Raw genomic sequence first — 18,285 nt, forward strand, 5'->3', positions numbered from 1 at the left:
GAGCATGTGTTTTCGCCTAACAGCAGTATTGAAAAGTAAGTTTATACAAGTGCCAATGAACTCAACAACCTTCTAAAATGCACCTCTGCACCAGGCTGGAATCCTAATGCAACCAGTAAACTCTGACCAGTGTGGATGACCTGCTGGAAGAGTTCTTGCACAGCTTGGCTTTAGTTTATGCTGCCACTTGTGTTAATGTGCACCTGAAATCACTTGCATCGATCAGAAAATGGCAGTATAATTGGACTGAATAGTGTAAAAATGTTGCCAAATTCTGTACTAATTTGTGAGGTCTGAATATGGTGAGTGGGTGATGATATGATCCAGTTTAATGGTGATTTTAAAAACTGTCTCTGGCCCTGTAACGTGTTGCAGTAGTGAGAATGTGGTTCTCCTAAAGATGTGTGGAAGAATTTTGAATCCACACTGATGTATTTTCGTTACTGCCACAAGGTCCAGCTGCAGTAATCTGTGCAGAAACCCTTCGCCAGGAATGTTACAAAGGACGCATAATAATAGCAACCAAAGACATAAACCTGCCTTATGATCGCCCAAAACTCAGCAAGGTTAGTAAGCAAATAACTGTTTCATGGGACAAATATGTACAATAATTGGGAACATTGTGTGGGCGCAGCAGTCTCCAGTTTTTGTGGTTATCTTTGTATTATTAAACCACTTAGCTTTGTAATATAAATTAAATAATTAACTCTTCTTGGAAATGCAAGATTTATATCTCTGGAACATAATCAAATAATTTTCTATTGTGTTTGAAGGATGACTAACTGAAAAGGTAAAATTATTTTGTTTGTGAACAGCAGCTAAAAATAATACAAAATATAACTTTTCTTAACATCTGGAATATGACCCTTTGAGAGAGGATTTGTTATAATGCCATTCACCTCCCTGCCCCCACCCAAGATCCCAATCCAGATTAATGGGATGAAGGATTCTTCTGTCTGGGAACTGAGTATTAAATGAAATCCGTCTCAACCCAGATTGGCACCGGTGTAAATCCACCATGCACAACTATCTAGGGCTAATTTGGGACTCTTGTTCTATGAGACTATTAGGGATTGATAGTGGAGACTATTGCGGATACATGTTAGAAACCATTATATTAAAGAAAATAACTCTTGATGATAGCCTGCAAACAGGTACAAGTGAGTAACATAGCCACATCACAAGTGCTTTATTTTCCATAAATCACAATCACCATAAACTCCACATGTACAGTTTGCTTATGTGAAGTTTTATAATTTGCTGTTTTTGGAAGAGCTGTGGAAACCCCGGATTATACCATTTTCCCGGGATTCGGCTGCTCTTCCGCTGAAGTATGGTGGACAAGCAGGAGAACCGATGCGGAAATTCACCCTTACTCCTTATGCGTGGAGTAATATATTTCAGGTTATGTGATGCAGTCCTACCCAACCCTCATTCCCAGCATCGTTTTAAGTTTGGAAGATGAGATTCCGTTTCACCAGCATATGATAAAGAAAAAGCTGTTTTTCCTTGTCGGAGGAAAATTGATTTTGCATATGTTAGTAAGGATACATGTATTGGCATATTTACATTTTCAAATATAAACCTCTGCCGCATTAGTCTTAAAACTCCTTTTAGTTTAATCTGTATGTATTGTTGAAGATCCTGCGTTTTTTTAAAATTTAATGAATGTTGTGCCTGTACATGCTATAAAGTTTGATGTCATTTAACATTGGCACTTGTTTCTGGCTCGTTTTGCAGCTGGGTATGTGAATGCCTGACACTAATGCATCACAATTCTGGTGGTTCAGTGGAAAGCTTAAGTCAATGCTTCAGAGACCACGACTGCTGATAGGATTGTAATAATGCAAGTTGTGGTGGTATAAGACGAAATATTCTCCCAAGGCTAAGGGCCCAGGCACATTACTGAGGCAGCGTAGAGAACAATTAGCTCTTCATTTGACCAGTGCTATACTTGGGAGTGTTCAAAGCCAAGACTGGGCTCAAAAGGAGGGAAATGCACTATTTCTCCACACTTGAGGTGCTCCATTTTAAGTTCCCCCAGTGGCTTGGTGAATTCATCCAGTGAGTAACTGAACTATACCGAAGGCTTCAGATTGATCCCGGTTTGTGCTGAGTTAGCTGATTTCAGCTAGGTCCACAATTGTCCTCAGCAGCCCCGGATTAGGATGGGAAAGATTGGCCAGGATTCTGCTGCTGATCACTATTCAGCAGCCTATGCTGGCTTGTTGGTGGATTGTGCATATATCTGGACATTGAGTGAAGACAGAATCCGTGCTGCAGTCAAATAGCCTGGGAACAATTCCTGCCAAGGCGATTTCAGGAATAATGCATAGTTGGTATTGAGGGAGCCTGGGATGTGTGGCCCTGAAACCCAGTAAGCAGTCAATGACCTAGAAATTCAGTTGTTTGCGCCAGCCGCTAGCACCTTGGGAGAAGTGGGGTGCTAAGCGGCTAGCGCCCAGGCACAGCGCGATCTGCGCCTCTCGCGAACTTCAGTTAAGATTTAGCGGCGGCGCAAAACCTTTGTGCGCGCTCAGCTGCGCGAGCAGATCCTGACGTCATTTCATGGTGCAACGCCCTTTGTGCGCCCCAAACCGGAAATTCAGTGGCGCCGGCCTATTGTGCGCCTGGCACCCCTAGCGACTGGTAGAGGGGAATGGTTCCCAGTCGCTGCGGGGCGCGGGGGGCGCTAATTAAAGGGGACTCCTCCTGCAGTATATATGGCAGCCATTTTGCACCACTCCTTCTTTGAGAGACAGATCTTTGGAGAGAGACAAAGGTAGAGAGCTTTCTGGTTTGGCTCAACACTTGCACAGGTACTTGTGGCTTCAGGCCACAGCTTTGCACTTGTCTTTAACTTCAGAGTCATAGCATTGATTGGAAACATATAATGGGGGCTGCAATGGGTGGAAACGTTGGGCTTCTCCATTGCATTCAAAGGGCTCAGACGCCGTGAGAGAATGCCAGTCATGGCCAGATGGAGAAGGGGCAACAGGCGTTGGCAAAGGAGGCCTTACCCACCCAGGGTATACCGCCAGCAGTTCTCATATCTGAACATGTCTGAGGAGCAGTGTGTTCGGAGGCTGCGATTCAGAAGGGCGGTGGTCACTGAGATCTGCTACCTGCTTCGCGGAGATCTGCAGCCACAGCTGAGGAGCAGGACGTCTGTCGGTGGCAGTGAAGGTGACGGTGGCTCTCAACTTCTATGCCACCGGCTCCTTCCAATCCGCTACTGGGGACATTTCCAACATCTCCCAGTTTGCTGCATCCGCCAGGTGACCAATGCTCTTTTCAGAAGGAGACGTCAGTTCATCTCCTTCCCCATGACCGTTGACAAGCAGCAACAGCGTGCAATGGGCTTTGCAGCATTAGCGGGCTTCCCCATGGTGCAGGGCGCCATTGACTGCACGCATGTGGCTTTGCGGGCACCTCTAGAGAATGCCGAGGATTACCGGAAGGGCTACCATTCGCTCAACGTGCAGTTGGTGTGTGACCACAGGCAGCTCATCCTAGCTGTCCATGCCTGCTTTCCAGGCAGCAGCCACGATGCCTTCATCCTGCGTCAGACTTCTGTGGCAGACATGTTCGAGGCCCAGCCTCCCCCACGAGGATGGCTTCTCGGGGACAAAGGCTATCCTTTGTGCACATGGCTGATGACCCCACTCCGTGTGCCCAGCACCCCTGCTGAAGAGGGATACAATGAGAGCCATCAAGCAACCAGGAACATCATTGAGCAAACAATCGGCATGCTGAAGCAACGGTTCCGCTGTCTGGATCGTTCCGGGGGAGCCCTACAGTACTCGCCTGAGCGAGTCTCCCATTTTGTTGTCGTATGCTGCACAACCTGGCTATCCGCAGGACTCAGCCACTGCCAGCAGACATTGGAGGACCACCAGAGGAGGAGGACCAGCACAGGAGGGAGGCAGAAAGTGCAAGGGCTGCCCGTCGGTGGCTTATTGCAAGTCGGTTCTAGGCCTCCTCTCAGGGAATGGCTTGTGCCAATGGCAGAAGATTAATGTAGCTGCTCCACAAGCCCTCAGCCGAGCAGGGCAACCAGGACTTCCAAAAGAAAGCATGGACAGAGCGATTTAAGAGAATTTTTTACTACAATACCTCTGTGCCCTTCCCACATGACAAACTAATGGAGAGAAACCCCCCCCCCCCCCCCCCCCCCAACAAAAACACACATACACCAGTCTCGGCCTTTACAAGTAAAACAAATATACCAGTCTCGGCTTTTATAAGTAAAACAAAACATTTGGCCACACCTTCTACTTTTTCCCCTGCGAGGGTGATCCGTTTCGCTTCCGTCACTGGCCCCTACCCGCCCTGCAGCTCCTCCTCAATGGGACCCCAGTGGCTGCAGCAAGGCTGGGGGAAGGCTGCTGAGGGTCAGTTGGTGAGACGGCAGATGCCCTTGGGGGTTGGCCTGGACCAGCTCTGGGCCTGGAGGGGCCGGCTGCTGACTGCTCCAACTCTGCTTGGGCGGCAGCAGTCTGTCCAACAGCTGGTGGCAACTGCAATGGAGGAGTGACAGTGTTGGCTGCAGGAATGCTGCCAACCTGACAGATCACAGGCACTCCCTGGTTGGCTGATACATTGGCACGGGCCAGCACTGCAGCATGCGCAGCAATCTGCTGAGGCACAGACTGGGCTGCTGCGGCACAGCGAGTGCCCTGGCGATGCCTGGCCGATCCAGCGAGTGTGGCAGCAGTTAGTGCCCGTGTGGCCCTGGTCTGTGTCTGCATGACAGCAGCCAGTGAATGCACGGCACGACTGAGCACTTGGCTGGAAGCTGCCTGTGAAGCAGCGAAGTCCTGCTGACGCCTAGCCTGTGCTGCCGCGATGTCCTGCAGACTCCTGGCCTGTGCTGCACTGAATTCCTGCACACTCCTTGCCAGTGACTATGGAGTCAGGCATCCTTGCCACTGCAGCCATGAGCTCAGTGTGCCTGCGCTCAGCCTGGGCGCCCATTTCCGCTAGGAGCCGCACCTCCTCTGCGCTCACCGTAGCAGGACTGGAGGCCGCACTCACCCTCCGGGGAGAAGGCCGCCGAGCTTCCCCACCCCTCCCGCGTTGCTGCAGCCCGCTGGTCCCCGGAGCTTCACTATCCTCCGACCCTTCCCCGCCTCCCTGCTCCCCTCCAGGGAAGACGTGTCACCATCATGGCCATGGGCTGCCTCGGCTGAGGGTTTCCCTGATGGGCTGGCTTCCTCTTCCTCCTCCTCCTATGTCTGACTCGGACACAGTGCTAGCTTGAGGGGCCACCTCCTCACCTGGCGAGTCACCATCTGAAAGCAGTGAGGCACGAGTTGCTTTAGAGTGAGGACAGGGTGGCAGCGAGGGAGGCATGAGTGCTGCTGTGCACTACATTGGTTCGATAGTGGCAAAGGATGCTGGTGTGAGGCACAAGTGGAAAGGGAGAGGTCAAAAAACCTTACCATTGGTGCCCAGAACAAGGTCAGCATCTCCAGTGGCGACGGGGCCACTCAGCCGGCCTGCCATGATCCGCTGCTCGAGGTCGCTCAGCTGTTTCGGGTCAGGATGGCCTCCCCCGGTCTGTCACTGCTGTCTTCTGTTATGCACCAGCTTGGCCTGCAAGAGAAAGGACAGTCTCTAAGTACAGTGTCAAGCCCTGATCTTGCCCGCACTGCCTCCCATGGTCGAATAGCCCTGACAGTGTCTAAAGTCCTGATTGCGCAAGTGCTTTTCATGACAGTCCCATAGCTGCTGGATGAGGGCTGGCCATTAGGGCTTTCAGACCTGTTTGGCCATAAAGTGAGGTGCACATGCAGGGATGAGGAGGATACTGGAAAGGGTACTCGCCCTGACAACCCGAGTGAGGTCGTTGAATTTTTTCCGGCACTGGGTTGGTGTCCTGCCAACCACGCTGTTGGACGTGACCCTGTTTGCCACATCCCTCCATGCTTTCCGATATTCGGCAGGCAGCGGCCTCCTGCCACCCTCCGGGAAGAGGATATGGCGCCTGCGGTCCACTGCGCCAACCAGCAGCCTCTGGTCACCCTCGCTGAAGCGCTGCGCTCTCTCCCTGGCCTCCTCCATTCTCCTGGGCGTGGAGCTGTTCCAGAAGCAGTGTTCAGGCCTTGCCTTAGGGCTGCAGTGTGCAGGGCGTGGCAGCCAAGCAATTCCACCATCCCCCTTTAGTGCTGACCGGCGCCTGACTGTCTGTCTGCCCTCAATGAGCAACTCGCTGCGCCCGCCTTCGGTGTTTGCGCCCCGGATCGCCGGCTTAGCGCCTAATGATAGTCATGCATCACCTGCTTTAGCGCAGCAACAACGTCTTGGGGCGATGCAACTGAATATCGGCGAAGGTGGCGCTAAGTTGCGCCGGGCGCAAAAGTTAGTGAACACCATGCTGTAGCGCCCCAAACGTGGCTATACTGAATTTCTAGGCCAATGTCTTCAGGAATGGAGGGAAGAGAATTGGTGAACAAAGAGAAAACAAAATTGGCCTTCAACAGTCCTACTGGCAGACACTGAACAAGTCAACTTCATTACCCAGTTAGAGTCCATCCCCAGTCTATTTACCTCTATAATCTGTCCTCACCTTTTTGTATTGGAAACGGACTGTTTGTTATTTAAAACTGTTAAGTTCAAAGCACTTCTCTTTTGTGAAAACAGTTTTTAGTGTGTTTGGTTTACAGGGAGTGAAATTATGTGAGACAAGTTGAGTCTGGTTTAAAGCGTTAGTTCATGGTGAAAAATGTTATGATTGTAGTTACTAGTGATAGTGAGTTTGGTTTTCCTAACTTCCCCTGGTATATTCATCTAAATGAAGGAAAAGGGCATCTTGAGTAATAGTTTTAGGCTTCTAGGGTACATTATTACTGCTGGTGGGATCCAGAAGTGGTAATCTGGTTTTGTAACCTCTGGTGTCGCAGTAATGAAGCACGGCCAGCATTAGTTCAATCTTCTGTCATTAATTAAACTTATTTTAAATAAACTAGTCCATTTCTAATCTAATTGAATGGTAGGCTCGAGGGGCTGAATTGCCAACTCTTGTTCCTGTGCTGTTGTTGTAGTGTCCGTGTGTAGATAAAGACACTGAAGACAGGAGTTGGTTCATAAGGCTGATTCGGCTTGAAGGCCAGTGTCGGGTTCATCGGGCTCCAGTATCACCGGATCGGAGGTAGATATGGGTATCTCTACTTCATCGTTAGATGTATAGAGTGGTGGTGTAGGTTGTCCCTTTTCGGATGACTTGATGATTTGGTCAGCATGGCGCCTTATTATGCTGTCTCCGATGTCCACGGTATACATCAGTGGTCCTAATCGTGTGCAGATAGTTCCAGGCTGCCATTTCTCGGTACGGTAGTCCCGGGCCAAAACCGGTTGGCCTATCTGGAAGGCCCTAGTTGGCCTTTCATTCATGCCCTGAAACTGCCGGTTCTCCACGTCCCTTCGGATGTTGGGCTTGACCAAATCCAGCCGGCATCTTAGGTTTCTATTGTAGAACGTCGTGGCGGGAGTTTGGTTAGTAACCATATGCGTTGCATTCCTATATGCAAATAAGAAGTTATCCACCTTGTGCTGAAGTTTTATGTCTTCATTACCCATGGCCTTGATGGCCTTCTTGAAGGTCTGGACAAACCTTTCAGCCAATCCATTGGTGGCGGGATGGTATGGGGCGGACGTGTAGTGCTTTACCCCATTGTTCTTTAAGAACTTTCTGAATTCTTCGGACACAAATTGCGGTCCATTATCAGAACATATCTGCTCCGGCAGCCCATTCCTGGCAAATATGGTCCTTAATACTGTGATGGTTTTTTCCGTGGTGGTGGAGGACATCTTTATTACCTCCGGCCACTTGGAGTGTGCATCAACTGCGATTAAGAACATTGAGTCCATAAATGGACCAGCAAAGTCGATGTGCACCCTTTGCCAGGGAGATGAGGGCCACTCCCATGGATGTAGAGGGGCCTGTGGCGGAGCATTTTGGACCTTCTGGCATCCTAGGCAGCTCTTGGTCATTTCTTCGATGTCTCCATCGATACCTGGCCACCATACAAACGCCCTAGCTAGGTTCTTCATTTCCACTCCACCCAGATGCCCCTCGTGAAGCTCCTTTAGCACTTTATCCTGGAGTTTGGGTGGAATCACCACTCTGGATCCACACATCAAGGTTCCTCGGCACACTGACAGCTGTTCTCCTCTTTGCGAGAATGCTGGCAACAGTGGTTCGCCATGTGCTGGCCATCCCTTCACTGTTAAATCGTAGACCCGTGAGAGAGTAGGGTCATTTCTTGTCTCCCTTTCAATGGCAGAATTTGTCACCGGTAGACATTCCACTATGGTAGAGTGGAATATCTCTACTGGGTCTACTGTAGGTGCCTCTTCTATCGTTGGCAACGGTAGGCGTGATAAACCGTCAGCATTCCCATGCTGTTTTGACCCTTTTTGTATTCAATGTTGTATTGGTGTGCCCCTAGAAAAAGGGACCACCTCTGTAGTCTTTGCCGTCATAATGGGGACACCTTTTTTAAGGTTGAATATGGAGATGAGGGGTTGATGGTCAGTCAGCAAGGTAAATTTTTGTCCGTGTAGGTAATGGTTGAATTTCTTCACTCCCCATACCAGGCTGAGGGCTTCCCTGTCTATCTGGGAATAGTTACGCTCAGCTGAGTTCAATGAGCGTGACGCAAAAGCTATCGGCCGTTCCGAGCCATCAGGGAATCTATGGGACAATACCGCTCCTATGCCGTAAGGGGATGCATCGCACGCCAGTCTGATTGGTAGTGATGGGTTGTAATGAGCCAAAATTTTCTCGGATGTGATTAAGTCTTTACATTTATGGAAGGCACGTTTACAGTCTTCGTTCCATTTCCAAATCACTCCTGTCTGTAGAATATCATTAAGAGGGTGTAGAATAGTTGATAAGTTCGGTAAAAATTTATGATAGTAATTTATTAATCCCAGGAATGACCTTAATTGTGAAACATTTTCAGGTGCTGGGGCTTTTATAACTGCTTCAATTTTTTTCAGGTGACTTATGCAACCCTTATTAATTATGTGGCCACAATATGATATCTGATTTTGGAAAAATTCGCACTTGGGGCGATTTGCTCGTAGACCCCGTTCTTTCAGCCTAGTGAGCACCTGCTCCAAATTGGCAAGGTGCTCGTTGTCGTTTTCTCCTGTTATAAGGATGTCGTCTAGGTAGCATTGAGTCCCCGGAATCCCTTGCAGGACTTGCTCCATAGCTCTTTGCCAGATAGCTGGAGCTGATGCTATTCCAAAAACCAGTCGATTGTACTGGTACAGGCCTTTGTGTGTGTTTATTGTGAGATACTTTTTAGAGGCCTCCTCAACCTCCGTCTGTAGATATGCCTGTGCCAAGTCAATTTTTGTGAAACATTTCCCTCCGGATAGTGAGGCGAAAATATCTTCTATCCTCGGAAGAGGATACTGTACCGTGTGAAGGACCGGGTTTACAGTCACCTTAAAGTCCCCACAGATGTGAATTTTTTTCTGTTCCTCAGTTATTTTTCAATTTTTTTATGACTGGAACGATGGGTGTTGCCCATTCGCTCCAATCTATTTTGGATAATACGCCTGCCTTTTCCAAATTCTTCAGCTCTGCCTCGACTGGACGTATTGCGTATGGCACCGGTCTTGCCTTAAAATTTTTTGGAATTGCTGTATCTTCCACTTTTATTGAGGCGGTGATGCCTTTCAAGGTCCCTAGTTTCTCTTGAAACACTTCTTTGGCGTTGGCCAAGATGTCTTTTTAATCGTTCAGGTATGATGTCATCATTGTTTTTTTTTCCTTACTGGTCACCGTCAGTGCCTGAATGGAGTGCCAGTCTAAACGTATCTTCCTTATCCATTCACGTCCCAACAACGGTGGACCACCATCTTGTAGAATGTATAAATACAACTTTTGTATTTCTTTGCCGTTGTATACCACAGGCACCCTTATTTTTCCTTTGGGGTAGACTTTCTGCCCCGTATATGTTTTTAAGATAATGGATGTGTCTTTTAGAGGTATATGCGAAAATAGCCTCTCGTAATCTCGTCGATTTATTACGGTTAGAGCTGATCCTGTATCTAGCTCCATTTTAATTGGGGACCCTGCTATTGTGAGGGTAACCCAAATGGTTTGGTAATCCTCTTTGGCAAGTACATTATGTAATTTGAGACAGCTTAGTCTCTTGTTTCCAGAGTCGCTATCGCTATTCTGGTCTTCGGAGCTATTGTCCGTCATCATTTGTACCTTCCTGTACTTTATTGATTTTTTTGTTTTCTGTCAGTGGATTTATTTTGTCCAGATTGGCATACCCGTGCAATGTGTCCAATCTTACCACATTGCCTGCATGCTTTGCCCTTGAACCAGCAGTCCCTCTGGTTATGGGTGGATCTGCCGCAGCGATAACATCTTCCGAACTCGTGTCATTTTATGGGTGCCGAAGTCTTGTGTCTCTTGTTGTATCTCTGCAGCTCCTTTTGCTGCTTTTTTTCATCTGTTATTCCATTTGCAGTGCAATAAACCTCTACTCTTTCCACGTATGTGGTCCAATCTTCTATTTCGCCATCAAAAGCCTCTATTACCAGATTTAGGCATTTCAGAAAAGATATGGCGCTTCCTGCGCTTTTTTTTTCTCTCTCTCTAGCAACAATATGGCGCTTCCTGTGCTTTCCCGCCGCTGCTACCGATAACCACGCTGTTTTACTGTGGTTTCCGTTTATTCACTGTTGGAGACTCGTTCCCGACGGAGGTCTAAACGCTGACCTGCTTGCCGCGTCGGCCGTCTCTCGAGTGCACCCTCCCAGTCCGTTATTGCTTGCCTCCGATTTCGCTGTCTGTCTCCGCTGTAGAGCCCGCTGCTGGAGCTCCAGCTTGACGCCCAGGAAGGATTAGCGCAGTACCTGTCACCAGCTTGGCCAGCTGGTGAAACCACAGTTTCTCTTACTTCCTTGAGTCTTCTGGAAGCTGGAGGAATCGATGTCCTTGAGGTGCTGCCGAATTGCAGGTAAGTCCGTTTCCACTTCGTCGCCACTGTAGTGTCCGTGTGTAGATAAAGACACTGAAGACAGGAGTTGGTTCATAGGTATTTACTAAGCAAGTCTGGGTGGGGGGGGGGGGGGGGTTTCTAAAGGATATACACAATACACAGGCTTATATAGCCCAAGTGGCAATTACCGGCATTACGCACACCTGGGGCTCTTAAAGGCACATGCACCATAATTGCTCTTAAAGGCACATACACCACAAAGTACAATTTATTTTCGGTGATATCTATTGAGATTTGTACAATTTCTTGCAATTCTATTGCTCACCTACTTGTACTGGATTTTTCAGTTTATTCTACAATAAATGGAAAATAAATGTTGAACCCTCCCCATCCTATTATCACACCTTTTTTGAAGGGATTGTGGAATCAATTGGCACTGCTTTATGATGTATCGCTCCCATGGACCTAACACCAATTATCAGTGGTCACTGTGGATAACTGGGTTACCCATAGTGACCACTCTTACCAATAATAACTATAGACCACTTGGTTCCCAGGGACTAATGAGCAAGTGATTAAGGCGGCCAATGGAATGTTGGCTTTCATTGCTAGGGGGATAGAATATAAAAATAGGGAGGTATTGCTTCAGTTGTACAAGGTATTGGTGAGACTGCACCTGGAATACTGCGTACAGTTTTGGTGTCCATACTTAAGAAAGGACATACTTGCTCGCGAGTCAGTACAAAGAAGGTTCACTCTGTTAATCCCGGGGATGAGGGGATGGACATATGAGGAGAGGTTGAGTAGATTGGGACTCTACTCATTGGAGTTCAGAAGAATGAGAGGCGATCTTATTGAAACATATAAGATTGTGAAGGGGTTGGATCGGGTGGATGCGGGGAAGATGTTCCCGATGATGGGTGAAACTAGAACTAGGGGGCATAGTCTTAGAATAAGGGGCTGCTCTTTCAAAACTGAGATGAGGAGGAACTACTTCACTCAGAGGGTGGCAGGTCCATGGAATATGCTGCCCCAAAAAGCTGCAGAAGCTACATCATTACATAAATTTAAAACAGAAATAGACAGTTTCCTAGAAGTAAAGGGAATTAAGGGTTACGGGGAGCGGGCAGGAATTTGGACATGAGTCCAGGTTCGGATCGGTCATGGCCCTGTGGGTAGCGGAGCGGGCCCAGGGGCCGTGTAGCCTGGTCCTGCTCCTATTTCATGTGTCTAATTCTGTTGGATTCAGGAGATGGTTCTGTGATAGTAGATTGGCGGTTAGGATCAGATCAGCCATGATCTTATTGAATGGCGGAGCAGGCTCGAGGGGCCGATTGGCCTACTCCTGCTCCTATTTCTTATGTTCTTAACTGGTCATTATCACATTGTTGTTTGCGGGACATTGCTGTGCACAATTTTGGCTGTCACGTTTCCTACATTACAATAGGGAGGTTATGCTTGAACTGTATAAAACACTAGTTAGGCCACTGCTAGATTACAGCGTCCAGTTCTGGTCACCACATTACAGGAAGGATGTGATTACACTAGAGAGGGTGCAGAGGAGATTTACGAGGATGTTGCCAGGACTGGAGAATTTTAGCTGTGAAGAAAGGTTGGTTGACTGGGGTTGTTTTCTTTGGAACAGAGAAGGCTGAGGGGAGACTTTATTGAGGTGTATACAATTATGAGGGGCCTAGATAAAGTAGACAGGAAGGACCTTGTTCCCTTCGCAGAGAGGTCAATAACTAGGGGCCATAGATTTAAAGTAATTGGTAGAAGGATTAGAGGGGAGTTGAGGAGAATTTTTTTCACCCAGAGGGTGGTGGGGGTCTGGAACTCACTGCCTGAAAGGGTGGTAGAAGTGGAAACCCTCATCACATTTAAAAAGTACTTGGATATGCACTTGAAGTGCTGCAATCTACAGAGCTATGGACCAAGAGCTGGAAAGTGGGTAATAAAAACAGACAATGCTGGAAATACTCAGCAGGTCAGGCAGCATCTGTGGGGAGAGAAACAGAGTTAACGTTTCAGGTCGATGACCCTTCGTCAGAACTGGAAAAGCTGGAGATGGAACAGGTTTTTAAGCGAGTGCAGGGACTGGGAGAGGGGGAACAAAGGCAGGGAAACCTGGAAAGGGGCCGTGTAGCCTGATCCTGCTCCTATTTCGTGTGTCTAATTCTGTTAGATTCAGGAGATGGTTCTGTGATAGCAGATTGGCGGTTAGGATCAGATCAGCCATGATCTTATTGAATGGCGGAGCAGGCTCAAGGGGCCGATTGGCCTACTCCTGCTCCTATTTCTTATGTTCTTATGTTCTCTTAACTGTATAACCCACCAAATTCCTGAATTTACTGGCCTGCTGTTGTTAGCATTGGTTCAGAGCCTATCAATTAAGCATGGAATAATCTTGTCTGTTACTTGATTAAAGGCAGCCAAGGAGATTACTGGAATGTGACCTGCATGGAATAGTCACGTGCTCAATGTTGCCCAGTGAAATTGCTCAAATGGAATTCACAGCTATTGAGTATATAAGTAGAGTCCCCCACCATCAATATCCTGGGGGGTCACCATTGACCAGTGTGGTAAACCACTGTTTGTATTCCACTGTGTACATGCCTGGACATGCCTCGGCTGACTCCTCCCACAAGTCCTAGTATAAAGGTGACTGCTCCCCAGCCCTTTGTATTTCTGGACCGGTCGACCACTCGAGGCAGACCTTCATTCTTTTGTTAATAAAAGCCTTTAGTTACTCTCTTAACTCTCAGTCTTTTATGAGTAATTGATAGCGCATCAATTTTATTAACAAAATTTTTATAATGGAGAAGATCCTCACACCAGCATGCCTGGACTTAGATCATCGGGAGGCGGACTCATCCACCAAGTTTACTCACTGGCTTAAGCGTTTCGAAAAATTCCTGACCGCCTCCGCAGCAATCAAATCGGACGAGGACAAACTGGATGTCCTGACCTCCAAAGTGAACCACCGAGTGTACTCGGTCATCCAAGACGCGACCTCATACGCGGACGCTATCAAGCTCCTCAAGGACCAGTACACGCGCCCAGTGAACGAAGTGTACGCCAGGCACCTTCTGGGGAGTCGTAAACAACAACCCGGGGAATCGACCGTGGAATACCTTCAGGCACTGTCTGTGCTTGGCCGGGCCTGTGGTTGTAAGGATGTAAAGGCCGCCGTGTACACAGAGGAACTTATCCGGGACGCTTTTGTAGCGGGCCACAGATCCAATTACACCCGACAGCGACTGTTGGAGCAGAGTGACCTCGACCTCAACAAGGCCTCTGAACTCGCACTATCATTGGATGCAGCCTACCGGGGCATGGATGCCTACTCCTCTGCACCGTGGACGCCGCGGGGAATGACAGCCTGGGACACGGTAGGACCGCCTCATAGCGCCGTGCCACCCCAGCCACACCCCAGCAACGGCCCAACTACCGCAGCAGTGTCCCAAGGCCAGACAGCAGTGCCCCAAGGCCAGAAATGCTACTTCTGTGGCCAGGCAAAACACCCCAGAGCGCGCTGCCCGGCGAAAAACGCGATCTGCTCGGGCTGCGGGAAGAAGGGACACTACGCTAACGCTTGCAGGGCCAAAGCCACCCTGAACCCCAGCAGCGCCACGTGTGGGCCATGCGGGCCGCCATCTTGGGCCTCCCCGGCCATGTGCGAACCACCGGTACAGCAGCCATTTTGGACGCCTCCAGCCACATGGGGATCATGGACGCCGCCATCTTGGACGACAGCCGGAACGCAGCAGGCCCCCAACACCGCCTCATCTGATACCCGCAGCGACACACCGACCCCTACGCTGGCATCCGTTACACTGGACCAAGCGAGACCGCACCAGCTGGCCAGTTCCACAATGGACATTAAGGTAAATGGCCACGATACAATCTGCCTTTTTGACTCTGGGAGCACGGAGAGCTTCATCCACCCCGACACGGTGCGGCGTTGCTCTCTCCCAGTCCTGCCTGCGCACCAGCGGATTTCTATGGCCTCCGAGTCCCAGTCGGCGGACATCGGCGGCTACTGCGTAGTGACACTCGTAGTAGACGGGACCGTGTACGATCATTTTAAACTTCTGGTCCTGCCCGACCTCTGCGCTGCCGTCCTGCTGGGGTTAGATTTTCAGTGCCACTTTAAAAGTGTTACGATGGCGTACGGTGGACCCCTACCCCCACTCACAGTCCGCAGCCAGCAGCTCCCAAATTGCCCGCCGCGCACCAGGTGCAACCTCTCCACACTCAGAGTCACCCCCCCCCCCCCACTGTTTGCTAACCTCACCCCCGACTGTAAGCCCATCGCCACAAAGAGCAGGCGATACAGTGCCGGGGACAGGGTTTTCATTAAAACCGAAGTGGAGCGGCTCCTGAAGGAAGGGATTATTGAGGGCAGCACCAGCCCCTGGCGAGCCCAGGTTGTGGTCGTTAAGACCGGCGAGAAGCAGCGCCTGGTCATCGACTACAGCCAGACAATAAATCGCTACACCCTGCTGGACGCCTACCCACTCCCCCGCATAGCTGATATGGTCAACCAGATCGCGCAGTACCGCATCTTCTCGACCATTGACCTGAAATCAGCGTACCACCAGCTCCCTATCCGCCCTGAGGACTGCCAGTATACTGCCTTTGAGGCAAACGGCTGCCTCTACCACTTCCTTAGGGTTCCCTTTGGTGTCACCAACGGGGTCTCCGTCTTCCAAAGGGAGATGGACCGGATGGTAGATCAAAATGCGTTGCAGGCCACTTTCCCATATTTGGACAATGTGACCATTTGCGGCCGTGACTTGCAGGACCATGACGCAAACCTCTCAAAATTCCTCCGCACCGCCCAACTCCTGAACCTGACATATAACAAGAAGTGCATATTCCGCACAAACTGCCTTGCCATCCTTGGCTGTGTTGTGGAACACGGAGTCATCGGCCCCGACCGGATGCGTCCCCTTATGGAGCCCCCACTGCCTCAAGGCCCTGAAGAGGTGCCTAGGGTTTTTCTCCTATTATGCCCAGTGGGTCCCCTACTATGCGGACAAGGCCCATCCGCTGATCAAGTCCACCTCTTTTCCCTTGACGGCAGAGGCCCGCTTAGCCTTCCACCGTATCAAGGAAGACGAAGACATTGCCAAAGCCACCATGCACGCAGTGGACGAATCCATCCCCTTCCAGGTGGAAAGCGACGCGTCCGACTTTGCCCTGGCCGCTACCCTCAATCAGGCGGGGAGACCCGTGGCCTTCTTTTCACGAACCCTCCAAGGCCCGGAGACCAGACACTCCGCTGTTGAGAAGGAGGCCCAGGCGATTGTGGAGGCTGTGCGTCATTGGAGGCACTACCTGGCCGGAAAACGATTTACCCTGCTCACTGACCAGCGTTCAGTTGCTTTCATGTTTAACAACAAGCAGAGGGGCAAAATCAAAAATGACAAGATCTTGAGGTGGAGAATCGAACTTTCCACCTACAATTACGAGATCTTGTACCGGCCCGGGAAGCTCAATGAACCCCCGGATGCGCTATCGCGTGGCACCTGCGCCAGCGCGCAGATCGATAGACTGCGGGCCCTCCACAATGACCTCTGCCACCCGGGGGTCACCAGGTTCTTCCACTTCATCAAGGCCCGCAACCTGCCTTACTCTATTGAGGAGGTCAGGACCATGACCAGGAACTGCCAAGTCTGCGCTGAGTGCAAACCGCACTTTTATAGACCAGACAGGGCCCACCTGATAAAAGCCACTCGCCCCTTCGAGCGCCTGAGCGTTGATTTTAAAGGGCCTCTCCCCCTCCTCCGACCGCAATGTGTACTTCCTCAATATTATTGATGAGTACTCCCGTTTCCCATTCCCCATCCCCTGCCCGGACATGACCAGTGCCACGGTCATTAAATGTCTGAACGACCTCTTCACCCTGTTCGGTTTCCCCAGCTATATCCATAGCGACCGGGGCTCCTCGTTTATGAGCGACGAACTCCGTCAGTACCTGCTAACTAGGGGTATTGCCACAAGCAGGACCACCAGTTACAACCCCCGGGGGAACGGACAGGTGGAAAGAGAAAATGCGACAGTTTGGAAGGCCGTCCTGCTAGCCTTAAAGTCTAGGGGCCTTCCAACCTCCCGCTGGCAGGATGTGCTCCCCGATGCGCTCCACTCTATTCGGTCACTGCTCTGCACTGCCACTAACGCCACCCCTCATGAGAAAATGTTTGTCTTCCCAAGGAAGTCCACATCGGGGACATCGCTACCGCCATGGCTGACGTCCCCAGGGCCGGTCCTACTGAGAAGGCACGTGAGGACCCATAAAACGGACCCCCTGGTCGAGAGGGTCGACCTCCTCCACGCCAACCCCCAGTATGCTTACATTGCATACCCGGACGGGCGGGAGGACACAGTCTCCATAAGAGACCTTGCACCCTCGGGGGCCGCAGTAACCCACTACTCACTACCACCACCCCCCCCCCCCACGATCCGATATCCAGCCCCAGCAGACGGCAGGCCTGGGCCCTGCGACCCGCTCGACATCTACGAGGACGACACGCCTGTGCCACAGCCCACGCAGGACTCTACGCCGGAAGCTCCGCTACCCCTGCCGTCGCCACGCCGATCACAGCGGCAGACAAGACCTCCGGAGAGACTCCAATACACTAACTTTTAATACACTTCACCCCGCCAGACTCAATTTTAAACAAGGGGTGAATGTGGTAAACCACTGTTTGTATTCCACTGTGTACATGCCTCGGCTGACTCCTCCCACAAGTCCTAGTATAAAGGTGACTGCTCCCCAGCCCTTTGTATTTCTGGACCGGTCGACCACTCGAGGCAGACCTTCATTCTTTTGTTAATAAAAGCCTTTAGTTACTCTCTTAACTCTCAGTCTTTTATGAGTAATTGATAGCGCATCAACCAGAAACTTAACTGGACCAGCCACGTAAATACTGTGGCAACAAGAGCAGGTCAGAGGCTAGGTATTCTGCAGCGAGTGTCTCACCTCCTGACTCCCCAAAGCCTTTCCACCATCTACAAGGCACAGGTAAGGAGTGTGATGGAATACTCTCCACTTGTTGGAGCTGCACTCATCCAGCCAACATTCAAGAAGCTCGACACCATCCAGGACAAAGCAGCCCGCTTGATTGGCACCCCCCTAGCACCTTAAACATTCACTCCCTCCACCACTGGCGTACCGTGTCTGCAGTGTGTACCATCTACAAGATGCATTGCAGCAACTCGCCAAGGCTTCTTCGGCAGCACCTCCCAAACCAGTGACCTCTTCCACCTAGAAGGGCAGCAGGCGCATGGGAACACCATCACC

General features: G+C 50.2%; 1 protein-coding gene across 3 annotated transcripts in view; it reads left to right on the top strand.

The window, feature by feature from the left end:
• aifm4 (apoptosis inducing factor mitochondria associated 4) overlaps positions 1–18,285 on the top strand; it is an 83,559-nt gene that overhangs the window by 11,126 nt on the left and 54,148 nt on the right. For all 3 annotated transcript variants that reach the window (XM_085965056.1, XM_085965054.1, XM_085965055.1), the window contains exon 7: positions 454–566. In XM_085965056.1, coding sequence (XP_085821182.1) covers positions 454–566 — 113 coding nt within the window. The remainder of the gene's footprint in view (positions 1–453; positions 567–18,285) is intronic.

Source organism: Somniosus microcephalus, chromosome 22 (genome assembly GCF_052327205.1).
Source record: "Somniosus microcephalus isolate GS21.2 chromosome 22, FLI_Smic_1.0, whole genome shotgun sequence".
Lineage (NCBI taxonomy): Eukaryota > Metazoa > Chordata > Chondrichthyes > Squaliformes > Somniosidae > Somniosus > Somniosus microcephalus.